General features: G+C 50.1%; 1 protein-coding gene across 1 annotated transcript in view; it reads left to right on the top strand.

Moving 5' to 3' along the window:
- Positions 1–271: 271 nt before the first annotated feature.
- The window catches only part of SETDB1 (SET domain bifurcated histone lysine methyltransferase 1), a 16555-nt gene continuing 4819 nt past the window's right edge, over positions 272–12007 (top strand). Inside the window, exons 1-15 of the mRNA XM_010171446.2 lie at positions 272–486; positions 860–1037; positions 1676–1783; positions 2245–2374; positions 2643–2844; positions 4356–4429; positions 4789–4979; positions 5826–5955; positions 6352–6440; positions 6990–6993; positions 7363–7411; positions 9030–9188; positions 9894–10496; positions 10752–10868; positions 11610–11779. Of these exons, the coding sequence (XP_010169748.1) occupies positions 275–486; positions 860–1037; positions 1676–1783; positions 2245–2374; positions 2643–2844; positions 4356–4429; positions 4789–4979; positions 5826–5955; positions 6352–6440; positions 6990–6993; positions 7363–7411; positions 9030–9188; positions 9894–10496; positions 10752–10868; positions 11610–11779 (2416 nt within the window). The 5' untranslated portion in view covers positions 272–274. The remainder of the gene's footprint in view (positions 487–859; positions 1038–1675; positions 1784–2244; positions 2375–2642; positions 2845–4355; positions 4430–4788; positions 4980–5825; positions 5956–6351; positions 6441–6989; positions 6994–7362; positions 7412–9029; positions 9189–9893; positions 10497–10751; positions 10869–11609; positions 11780–12007) is intronic.

The following is a 12007-nucleotide window of genomic DNA, read 5'->3' as shown; positions in this document are numbered from 1 at the left end:
GATGTGGGGGATGATCGGGGTGAGGTGCAGAGATGGGAGGAGGAGACGTCGAGGGTCCCAGGTTGTCCCGGGTGCCTCTGGCTCCGCAGTTTTCTTGCACTTTGGGTTATTTTGGGCTCTTTGTGATTTTCTCTTGACAACACAGCGAATGTTTCCTTCTCGAGCAGCTTTAAGAACCCCGAGGTTCGGCCTTTGCGAGCGCCTTGGCGGGTGCTGTAGGGACAGGGTCTCACCCACCTTGTCTCACCTTCTCCTGGTGTCAGGTGCAGCAGAAATGGATTCCCAGGAGATCAAAGAGCTGGAGCAAGAAGTGATGGAGGAGCTGGGAATCTCCATGGAGGAGCTCCAAGATATCATTGACAAAGAGCTGGAGAAGTTTGAGTGCGTGAAGCAGAGGAAGCAGCAGCTGGAGGAGCTGGAGAAGTGTGTGAAGCAGAAAGAAGAGGAGGTGGCTCGTGTTGACCGGCTCTTCGATGACGCTTCGAGGTGAGCGCGCTTGGGAGTCGCAGCCCCCTGTCAGCGCAGGGCCTGGGAGCTGAGGAGGGGGAGATGGTTCCACCAGCCCTGTCCCTTCCCTTTGGTGCAGCCTGATGCTGTTATTCTGCATCATTATTCTGTATCAATATTCTGCATCGTTATTCTGTATTTGCATGTAGTTCTTGAGGGATAATTACAATTATTGCCCCGTGGCTTTGAATCCTTCCAGTGATCTCTTCCCTCACCTTGTCACGGTTGTATTTAATGTATTTAATTAGCAGCTCCCCAATGGTCAGTTCCTGTTTATCTCTGCGGGGTTGTGGGATGCAGAGCTGGGCTCACCTCATCTTTTCCCATTTCCATCTTCTTTTTTCCCCCTCAGAGCCATTGATAAATGTGAGATCCTGGTGAAGGATCTGTACTCCACGCTGGGCCTCCAGTACCGTGAGAGCAGCTCTGAGGATGAGGACTCGGCTGCCAAACCCATGGAAGTGATTGAGATCCCAGATGAGGACGATGATGATGTCATGAGCATCGATTCGGGCTGGAAGCACAGTTCAGTGTCTCGTTGTGCCGTGTGGTAGCGAGGGGAGGGATGGAGAGCAGAGTGTGTCCTGGAGAGGAGGGTGGGATTGAGAGGGATCAGAGTAAGGGGATTGTAAAGCCGCCCATAAGCCACACTGCTCCGTAAGCAGGAGAGGATCGGGTGGGAAATGCTGTTAGCTCCTGAGGAACGTGGTCTGTCAAGGTCTGTAACTATCCCACAGTTCCTGGAGTCCCAAACTGTGACCTTCCCCCCCCTGCCTGACCATTTTCCCCGTCACTGCTCTGGGGGAGCTGCCTGTGCAGCGTGTTTTGCATCTAGAGAGGGTGGCTCAGCACAAGCCCTGAGCGGATTTCTGGACAGGAACGGAGAAGGCTTTTGAGTGGATGCTTTTCTCTCTTCCCTCTTCTTTTGGTGGCTTAACTAAGATGGATTTTTCTTCCCCAAGATTTTTAACCATTTTAAACCGTTTCTTTTCTCTTTTAAACACAGGCAACAGCAGTCCCAGAGTCACAAAGGATCACACTCTGGTGAGTTGGAAAAGACCCGAGTGTCGTGTCCTTCTGCAGTGGGGTTTTGCTGGAACGCTGCGTTGTATTTGGTGCAAAAAAACAAAAGGTTCTTCATATTTTCTTTCTTTTTCTTTCCCTTCAGCTGCGGGAAGCCATGGCTGCGATGAGAAAGTCCGCCCAGGATGTTCAGAAATTTATGGATGCTGTGAACAAGAAAACAAATGCCCAGGATGCACAGAAAGGTCAGTGTGTGTGAGCATCCATGGGCTGACAGACACGGGCTGGCACCCGCGTGTGCCCTTCCCTGGTCCTGTCTGCACCTTAGACCTCCCAGTTTTCTTTCTGAAGAAGAAAAAGAAAACTATTCTGTTTCCCCACTGGAAAGATCCATGAGGATACATTGATTCCAAATTCCTATTTTTCTTTTAAGCCCTTTCTGAAAGCAAATACATGTGGTTCAGTTTCTGTAACACGGAAACTTGTTGATGATGTTTAAACCTGGCTTGCTAATTACTCTGCCCGCTAAAATGAGGGCACTTAGGCTGGCTGAGATAAAGGAAAGCTAAAGAACATCTCCTGTCTCAGTCCAACAGATGTTCTTCCAATTGCACACACAAAAGAGGGAGACTTTGGACAATTTCTAACTTACCTCCTGCTGTTGTTCCTTGGGCAGATACACAGACCCCTCAGGAAACTCCTGGCACTGTCCAGCCCGCTGGCCCTGCGGCGGCTGGGAGTGATCTCAGCAATGACGGTGACCTGAATGTTGGCATGAGGATCCTGGGCAAGAAAAGAACCAAAACGTGGCACAAAGGAACTCTGATTGCAATCCAGACGGTCGGTACGTGCTGCTGTGACTCGCTGCTCCTGGCTTTCACTGTGCTTTGGGTGGGGGAACGTTGATCAGGCTCAGAGCAGGTCCCCTCCTGGGTCAGAGCACCCAGTGCCATCTGGAAGGGGTTGTGAAAGCAACACATCTCCACAATAATATTGTACTGTACAAATTAATTTCTGAAAGGCTTTAAAATAACTTACAAACTGAGATCAGAACAGTGTACAATGAAATCACTGGGGTTTTATTTATCTTGCCCTGTTGAATTGTCTTTCAGGTGCTGGGAAGAAGTACAAAGTGAAATTTGATAACAAAGGGAAGAGTTTGCTTTCTGGCAATCACATCGCTTACGACTATCACCCCTCACCCGAGAAACACTACGTTGGCAGCAGGGTTGTGGCAAAATACAAAGATGGAAATCAGGTTTGGCTGTACGCTGGCATTGTGGCTGAAACCCCCAACGTCAAGAATAAAGACAGGTATTAATTAATTCTCCTCCACAGTCACATACTCCTCTCCCTCTTGTTTTTTTTTTTGTTTTGTTTTGTTTTGTTTTTTGTTTTTTTTTACGAAAAAAGAGAAAAAGATAAGGGGGGGGGAGGGAGGGAAGGTATAGTTGCTATTGCGGGAGCTAAATTCTCTTCTGCCCTTTCCAGTGACGTAGTTCTGAATGTTGTTTCTTCATCTTTTCTTATCTCAGAATGCTCTGGGTGGAGCTTCCATTTTGATTACTCACGTCTCTGAGTCAGAAATTATATCTGGTAATTCATAGAACCGTAGAATCCCAGACTGGTTTGGGTTGGAAGGGACCTTAAAGCTCATCCAGTCCCAACCCCCCTGCCAGCAGCAGGGACACCTTCCACTAGACCAGGTTGCTCAAAGCCTCATCCAGCCTGGCCTTCAACACTTCCAGGGAGGAGCAGCCACAGCTTCTCTGGCCAACCTGTTCCAGAGTCTGACCACCCTCACAGTGAAGAAAATTCATTCAGATTATCAGCTGAATAATCAGCTGATTTATCATCCTGCCCTGCTCGAGGCATAAAACGTAACTTTAGGAAATATTGAGCCCTAGAAGCATTTAGTGCCTGTGGTGTTGCCAAAGCACTTGAGGAGAAGCAGCAGCAGGTTGAAAGTGGCCTTTTGAGTCGTGTATAAATAAGGGACTGGGCAGCTCCAGTGTTGTGCTTTAGGCCTGTGGTCTTTCTGAGAAGATTCATAAAGATTCATAATCACCCTCTTGGTTTCCAACGTGGATCTGCTGTTAAGTGCCTAATTGTGTCAAGTTCTCTCTGATACGTGTTTAATAACTGAAAACAAACTGCATTTATTACTCATATTGCAAATTTCCTCCTCCTGGCTAGGCTGGCAGTCACACTGATCTCTCATAATGGGACCTTTATACAGCGCCGTACCCTGAGGTTGTTTTTCAGAGGCACCAGCGCTGAGCGGGTGCTGTATCCAGCCTTCAGGGTTTTCCCCTCAGAGCTCCTTCCCCACGGGCGTTGCAGACTCTCTGCTCGTCTCCTGTCTGCAGGTGGAGCCCTGGAACTGCCCCCACCTCCCTGTGCTGCTCTTCAAACCACGGGCATCAGCCTCTGGCCCAAAGGCTCCAAAAATATCTTTTCTTGTAGAGATCAGAAGAAATTAAACTTTTCTCTTCCTGTGTCTGAGGCACAGAAGGAATCTGGAGCTGAGGGAAGAGGGCCTGGCTGTGCTGTGCTGCTGGGAAGCTTTTGGGCAGCCTCTCCTTTGGCTTTGGGAGCACAGGGATAGCTCAGGAGTGAGGGAGGGCAGTGGCAGCACTGCAAAGCCCATCATCTCCTTGCAGAAGTGATTACTTCACTCTGTCCTCATCCTCCGTGTCTGATCTGAGGGCCTTTGGGACTGGCAGAAGAAAAGGGAAGGGTCCTCCGCTTCCATGAAGTGATGTGGAGCTGCATTTTGTTCAGCTCCATTTCTCATTCCAGTTTCCAACGCTGCTGTTCTCCAGGTTCCTGATCTTCTTTGACGATGGTTACGCTTCGTATGTGAAGGAGTGGGAGCTGTACCCGATCTGCCGGCCACGTGAGTGATCTCTGCCCTTCTTGTGTCCCAACACTGCAATCGTAGGGAGAACCTTTGGGTGACTGAAAGAACCTGGCTCAAAGGACAGGGGACAGATTGCCTGTTCCCTCCAGTGCTGTGCCTCTAGGTGTTTACATGCAGAGCTAGAGGAAATAGTGGTTTATTACCAGCAGAGTGAGTGTGCTGTGACTCCTCACACTCTGGGTGTGTTAACAGGTCCCACCACCAAAAATCCGGCCGCTTGGGATTGCTGCTTAATTGTTCTTGTGTAAAAAACCATCTGGGCTCTCTTTAAAAAAAAATTAAAGATTCTCTTTCTAATACAGAGTCTATCCTCCTTTTCCCTTTCTCCCAAACAGTGCAAAAGACCTGGGAAGACATAGAGGATGTTTCCTGTCGTGATTTCATTGAGGAGTACATCACCGCCTACCCCAACCGCCCCATGGTGCTGCTGAAGAATGGCCAGCTGATCAAAACTGAGTGGGAAGGGACCTGGTGGAAATCCAGAGTGGAAGAAGTGGATGGCAGCCTGGTCAAAATCCTTTTCCTGGTAGGGCCATTTCCCTTCTCCCATGAGAGATGGGCTGAAATTGGAGTCTGGGGGCAGGGGCTGACTTGGTTTTGCTGATCCAGTCCAGTTTTGTTTCTGCTGTGCCTTGATGTGAAGGTGAGAGACACATTTGCACAACAGAAGCTTCAAAAGCCTTTTAAAGCATTTTGCATATGAAAATGTAAAAGTGGGAGGTAAATAAGAAACAAAACCCATCATCTGCACGTGTTCTGTCCTGATCCCTTTCTTGATGCAAACACCTAAACACGTCTTCTGTCCCAAATACAAGTGCTGGTTTGAGAAACAGGAGAGACGCTGAGTAGAAGCTGTGATGTTCTGCTGCTCAAATTCTAAACACTGCAGGAAGGCAGCAGACGTACGGCCTGTGCCCGCTCAGCTCCTTTCCTGCCCAGATAACTGTGTAGCCACTGGGGCTGGTGAAGACTTTGAGCACTTGCCAATTTAACCTCCCCGTCCTAGAGCAGATGTGGTTTGTGCAGAGTAGTTGGCTTCTCTTCCTGAGGGAAGTTTATGTTCTCCAACAGAGCCTCGTTAAGTCAGTTGTCAGGTTAAAAATAGAACTGAATCTGAAGTTTGGGGTCTTGGTATTGAGCCTCTTTGTAGATTTGAGGTGGGTTTGTATTCAGAGTTCCCCAAATAGGACAAATTCCTGCCTTTGCCCTCTCTTGGCTGCATGGTCTTTCAAGAGCCTTCAGGTTAATGCTTTACTTCCTTTCCATTCCATCCTGCTCACCCTAAAAGCATGCTGCCATCTCCCAGGCCTGGCTTGTACCTCTGGAAGCTCTTGCCGTAGGTGTTGCGAGTGTTGCCTTCTCTTTGCTGCAGGATGACAAACGCTGTGAGTGGATTTACAGGGGTTCCACACGCCTGGAGCCCATGTTCAGCATGAAAACTTCCACAGCCTCCACCCAAGAAAAGAAACAGAGTGGACAAGCAAGGACTCGTCCCAACGTTGGTAGGTGACATCTTTTTCTTTCCTTTGTATCCTGGAATTCGAGTGAACACGTCGTGGGTTGGTTTGGCTTTTGTTTGCTTTTGGTGGGGTTTTGGGGTTGGGTTTGGTTTTTTTTTAGCAGAACTCCTGGAGATTTAAGATTTACAGTGGGCTTTTTCTCCTGGCATAAAGATGCTGCAAGACCAAACTGCTGATGCCTGAAGTGGCCAGAATCTGTTTGGGGTGACCAGCTGTGACTCAGAGCTCAGCCAACAACCTGCTGTTAATTGCAAATGTCTCTGTTTCGGTCGCCTTCAGGAACTAAATCGATATTTTGTGGCTAATGCAACAAACTTTGGTTGATGGTAGAGACTTTTCTTGTTGATACTTTGCTTTTTTTTCCCCCTTCCCCACTAGGTGCTGTCAGGAGCAAAGGGCCTGTTGTACAATACACACAAGATTTAACAGGAGCTGGTACCCAGTACAAACCTTTAGAGCAAATGCAGGTGGCCTCACTGGCTGCACGGTCTGTTTCTCCGCAGCCTGCAGAGATGGAGTAAGTACTGGAGTCACTTCTCTGCTTCCACCGCTGCCTCCTTTGCGTTTCATCTCAGCTCTTTCAGGCACCGCTACCCTTTCTGTGTAGAGGAATCCTTAGGTGCCGGTTTCCTCCACGACTAGGCTTGTTTCCTGGTTACAACACGTTGGTTTTACTCATGCTTCTGGGGGAAGTGATAGATAAAAGCTGCTGGATGAGTAATTGGGGGCGGGAGAGCTGACAGCCCAGCACCTCCTTGAGCCAAATGCCAGGTTCTTACTCAGGGCTAAAGCTTCGCACTTGATGTATTTCCAAGTTAGAACGTTTACTCCTTCTCTGCTGAAAATCTGAATTGCTCCCTCGTGTCACGATCCAGGCCCCGGCCCCCGGCTACCTTGTATTCCTCCACTTGGACTGACCTGCTCGCAGACCTCAATGACTTTCAAGGCACTGAGAACTCGGGATCAGTGGTTGGTCTCGCTGGTTACAGACCAAACCCGATAAAGCTCAGCCACAGCCAAGTCGCACGTGTGCCTCCTGCTGCCAGGGGCCCAAGCGGGACGTTCTCGGAGTTGCAGGCTAGTGCTGAAGGAGGCCTGGATGAAGGAGGAACTCGGCTTGGTGATGAAGGGAACGTGTTGGAGAACATCAGGGTACCTGAGAATGTCTATCAGAATAACTTTCTAGGGAAGAGAGATCCCTTCCTGGTTCATTTTTGTCACCACTGTGGATTTCCAATCCGAATTTATGGACGCCTGGCCCCCTGCCAGCATGTCTTCTGCTGTGACTGTGCTTTGCTGCATGGGCAAAAGGGAGAAAGGAGATGTCCCAGCTGTAAGGAACCCGTGCAGGAAGTGAATCTTTACTCACCGGATGCTTTCTAAGTGTAGCAGCATCTAAGAAACCCCCACCTGCCCCAAGCCTGGCGTCTCAGGAGGGGTTTCCTCTCCAAGTACTGGTGCAGTATGACCCATTCTGTTACTGGATATGGGGGTTAACTTGGAAATGCTCCTCCTGTGCCATTCTGACCAAGACTTGAGAATCGAAGCCATATTAGCCTTGTTCTTCACCCTCATACATAAGGAAGAAGAGAGGCCGATGCTAAAGGAGGTCCCCTCCAGCCTGAGAAACGCAGCGCTGGCTCCTCCACCGTCAGTCTAGGGCCCCACCTGTGAGCAGAGGAAGAGCAGGGCTGTTGCCCCGGCACTAGGGCACCCCAAGCTGTCGAGGGTGTAGGAAGGATGTTGCCACGACGCGGCGTGAAGATGATAATTTGGACTGCGGCGATCAGCCAGCCTGCAGTCTCCTTGGCTGCTGAATCTCTCCTTTTCCATTTCAAAGTCCTTGCAGGGTTTACAAGAACACTTCAAGAGCACTTTTTTTTTTTCCTCTCTCTCTCTCCTTTCCCCCATCAAGGCTTTGACTGTAGGATCTTGTTCTCAGGTCTCAGACAAGCAGACACTACAGACTTTTCCCTGCGCTGCTGTTAAAACACTGAACTGCCTCAAGACAACTGGTTTTTAACATTGACTGAAGGCAGCGTGTTATATCCGTGCTCCCGCTGTCCTGAGGATACTGTTGGGTTGAAAACACCTTGGTTCTAGATTATTAAAACTGGGAGAATGGTTTTTTTCACTCTCGTGTTTTGTTTACTCTGAGGAAGGCAGGGTTCTCTTCCCTCTCCAGTCTCACTTTCAAGTTCTTCTCTGGTGCCAGGGAGCTGCTATCAGCCCTTTCTGACTGTTTCAAGCCGTTGATGGAAGCTTTTTTTCTCTTGCTCTTGAATTTTGAAATGTGTGTTAACACCTTGCTTTTAAGGCAGATGTTTGCAGAAACGGTTGCCCCCTCCTGCTCTCGCTGTCTCCTCCCTTTCTGCCCTGATAACGTAACTGTTCTTTCACTTGTGGGAAAACCGGTGGCTGAATTGGGGTGTTTTTCTATTTAATTGGTATATAAATGGATTGAAAACATCTGCTGCTGTTTTCTCAGTGTCAGGGCTAATGTGTTCCAGGTGCCTACCACCTTCCCCATGTTTGGGAGCCCCTCGTAGCACTTTTGTTGGTGAAATTATCACATTCCCTTGTATAGTTTTGTCTTGGTACAGACAAGAGAGTCCTCTATGCTTCTCGTTCCTCCCACTGCTCAGTACTGTAGCTGTGACTGAGCCTCTGTAACCTCTTGTTTCTGCTGTTGCAGGGGTTTCTTCATGTACTGGTTTGTCCAGCTTCCTGAAGTGAAGGCCTTGGACCGTTACACTCCCTCTCACCCTCGTGCCTTAATTCCAGATAAATAGCAGGATGTCAGAAGTCATTTTTAAACATAGCCGAGTTCTGGCGTGGAGTTGGGGTTGTTGCAGGATCTTTGTAGCACAAGGAGTCAGAAATGAGCTGATTTCCACTCTCATTAGGGAAAAAACCCACCTGGTTTCTCTTGGATGGGGACGCTGTTGCCAACTTCTGTGGGGGAGCGTTAGTTTGTCTGCCCCAGTCTGTCTAAATCCTACCAGTCATCTGAGTGTCTGCATCTTGCAAACCACCTCCCTCTGTCCCTCCTGCAGATGCTCCGACAGTCAGCTGGCCCAGTCAAGAAAGCAAGTGGCCAAAAAAAGTACTTCCTTCCGTCCTGGCTCCGTGGGCTCTGGGCAGTCGTCACCTTCTTCACCTGTCCTCAGTGACACACCTCCAGCGGGAAGGACCGGTGCATCCCAGCAGCATCGGTGAGCAAAGCTTGTTTGTACTTAATACAAATCCCCGCGTCCTTGGGAGGGTTTGGGACGCTGGTACAAATCTGGGGCTTGTTTGGTTGACTGCAGGTTTGTTTTGTCACAGGCTGATGCCTTTATTTGCCAGCTTTTCCAGTCCTGAGCATCTTCCTCTTCCCTTGTTCTCTCTCCCAGACAACTTGTCGTTATCTTTTGTTGTTGGCTTGAGCTTGGAGGGTCTCTCAGCAATTCTGACCAGAACTTACCCCAGTGGGACCCTGCCCAGAGCCTCTGGCCCTGCTCATTTTCAGGGGATTCCTGTTCCTACAAGCTTTCTGCGGCCAGGGGAGAGCTGCTCCTGTAAATCTGCAGGTGGCTTTTCCACAGCAGTGGCTTTGTGGCAATCGATACGCAGCCGTTGATCCCTGTTCTGAGACCACAGCCAGATCATGCTCGTTTCTGCTTCCCTAGTTCTGATTTCGGTTTGGTTTGGGTTTGTTTTGGGGTTTTTTTGTATTTTCTGTTGCTGGTAGCACTCCCTTTGGGGTCTGACCATCCAGGGGATGCTGGGGCTTGTGTCCAATTGGATTAAGCAGCAAAGCCAGCGAGGTGTCCCAGTGTGTAATGAGCAGGAATTTAAGTGCCTAAAATCCCTCAGAAGAGAAAGCTCCGTTCTTCCTTAGGCCACCGTTGCTCAGTGTGTCCCTTCTCCTGTAACAGGTTGTCCAGTGGCCAGACAGGCAGTGGCACAACACAGGCCTTCCATGGCATGATGGACCGAGTGCCCAATGAGCCCTCTTACCGAGCTCCCCTGGAGAAACTCTTCTACCTGCCACATGTCTGCAGCTACACCTGCCTGTCCCGCGTCCGTCCCATCCACAGCGACCAGTACCGCAGCAAGAACCCCCTCCTCATCCCCCTGCTCTACGACTTCCGGAGGATGACCGCCCGCCGACGGGTCAACCGCAAGATGGGCTTCCATGTCCTCTACAAGACGCCGTGCGGGTTGTGCCTGCGAACCATGCAGGAGATCGAGCGCTACCTCTTTGAGACAGATTGTGATTTCCTTTTCCTGGAGATGTTCTGCCTGGATCCATACGTGCTGGTAGATCGCAAGTTCCAACCCTACAAACCTTACTATTACATCGCAGATATTACCAAGGGTAAGGAGGACGTGCCGCTGTCCTGTGTCAACGAGATCGATAACACCCCACCTCCCCAGGTGGCCTACAGCAAAGAACGCATCCCCGGCAAAGGCGTTTACATCAACACCAGCTGGGAGTTCCTGGTGGGCTGCGACTGCAAAGACGGCTGCAGAGACAAGTAGGTGACACTTTGGGTGCCTCTGGGGCCGGAGGGTTGGGGACAGCCCCTGGACTGTGCCCTGGTGATAACCCACGGTTGACCTTGCTCTGGACTTTGAGCCCACACAGCTCTGGCGAGTCACAGGTTTGACTCCAGGTCAAGCCCTCCATGCTCATCTCTCTGCGTATTCACAGAGCAGAAAGATGCGATTTCTTTTCCTTCCTGTAAAACTGACCCCTGGCACATGGTGGGTTTTTCTCTCTGTCTTTCTAGGTCGAAATGTGCCTGTCACCAGCTGACAGTCCAAGCCACTGGCTGCACCCCAGGTGGGCAGATCAACCCCAACTCAGGATACCAGCACAAAAGGCTGGAAGAATGTCTCCCCACAGGGTAAGTAGAGCTGCGTCTTCTCCTTCCCTCATAAATACCAGCCCCAGAAACTTGGTCTCTGATGGTGTCCAAGAGGTGGCATTTCCCAGAGCTAAGCACAGACACTGAAAACCTGCCCCTGCTCTTGATGCATCTGCTTACGTGTGGCCCAGGATCTCTGTGTGTTGCCGTAGAACCTGGCAGCTGCTGAGCTCTTGGCCACCGCTGCGCGTCCCTTTGCATCCGTACTGGTACAATACAACATTGGTGAAGGGTTTAGAGGAGAAGCTGTATGAGGAGAGGCTGAGGTCGCTTGGTTTGTTCAGCCTGGAGAAGAGGAGACTGAGAGGAGATCTCCTGGGGGTCTAGAACTTCCTCCCAAGGGGAAGAGGAGGGGCAGGCGCTGATCTCTTCTCTCTGGCCACCAACGAATGCCAGGAGCAGAGGGAATGGCAGGAAGATGTGGCAGGGGAGGGTGAGGTTGGCCATGAGGAAAAGGTTCTTGGGGCAGAGGGTGGTGGAGCACTGGAACAGGCTCCCCAGGGAGGTGCTGATGGCACCAAGCCTGACAAGATTCCAGCAGCATTTGGCCAAGGCCCTCAGGGACATGGGCTGAGTGTTGGGATTGTCCTGTGCAGGGACAGGAGCTGGACTCCATCATCCTTGTGGGTCCTTCCAGCTCACATTCGATGATTCTATGAACACCAAGTCCTGGGTTATTGCTTTCTCAGGGAAGACATCACTGTTCTCTTTTTCTTTCAGAGTTTATGAGTGTAACAAAAGGTGCAAGTGCAACATTAACATGTGCACCAACCGCCTGGTCCAACACGGGCTCCAAGTCCGACTGCAGTTGTTCAAGACGCAGAACAAGGGCTGGGGCATTCGCTGCCTCGATGATATCGCTAAAGGCTCTTTTGTCTGCATCTACGCAGGTAGGATCTCACCCTGCTGTTCAACAAGCAGTTGGAAACCTTGTAGTTATGAAAATGCAAATGAAAAACCATCGTTGAGCCAGTGCTCTTCCTGGTGGTCCCACGTGTGCAGATATTAATCTGCTTTGTTTTGGTTAAGGAGGAGGGAACAAGTGTTTGAGAAGATCTGGTTGTGTCAAGCCTGAGATCCAGGCTTTTTTAATCACAAAATGCAAAGCCCAGCAGAGC

The sequence above is a fragment of the Antrostomus carolinensis genome, unplaced genomic scaffold (assembly GCF_000700745.2).
Source record: "Antrostomus carolinensis isolate BGI_N321 unplaced genomic scaffold, ASM70074v2 scaffold34797, whole genome shotgun sequence".
Taxonomy (NCBI): Eukaryota; Metazoa; Chordata; class Aves; order Caprimulgiformes; family Caprimulgidae; genus Antrostomus; species Antrostomus carolinensis.
The sequence above is the reverse complement of the archived record's forward strand: the minus strand, read 5'-3'. Positions and strand labels throughout refer to the sequence as shown.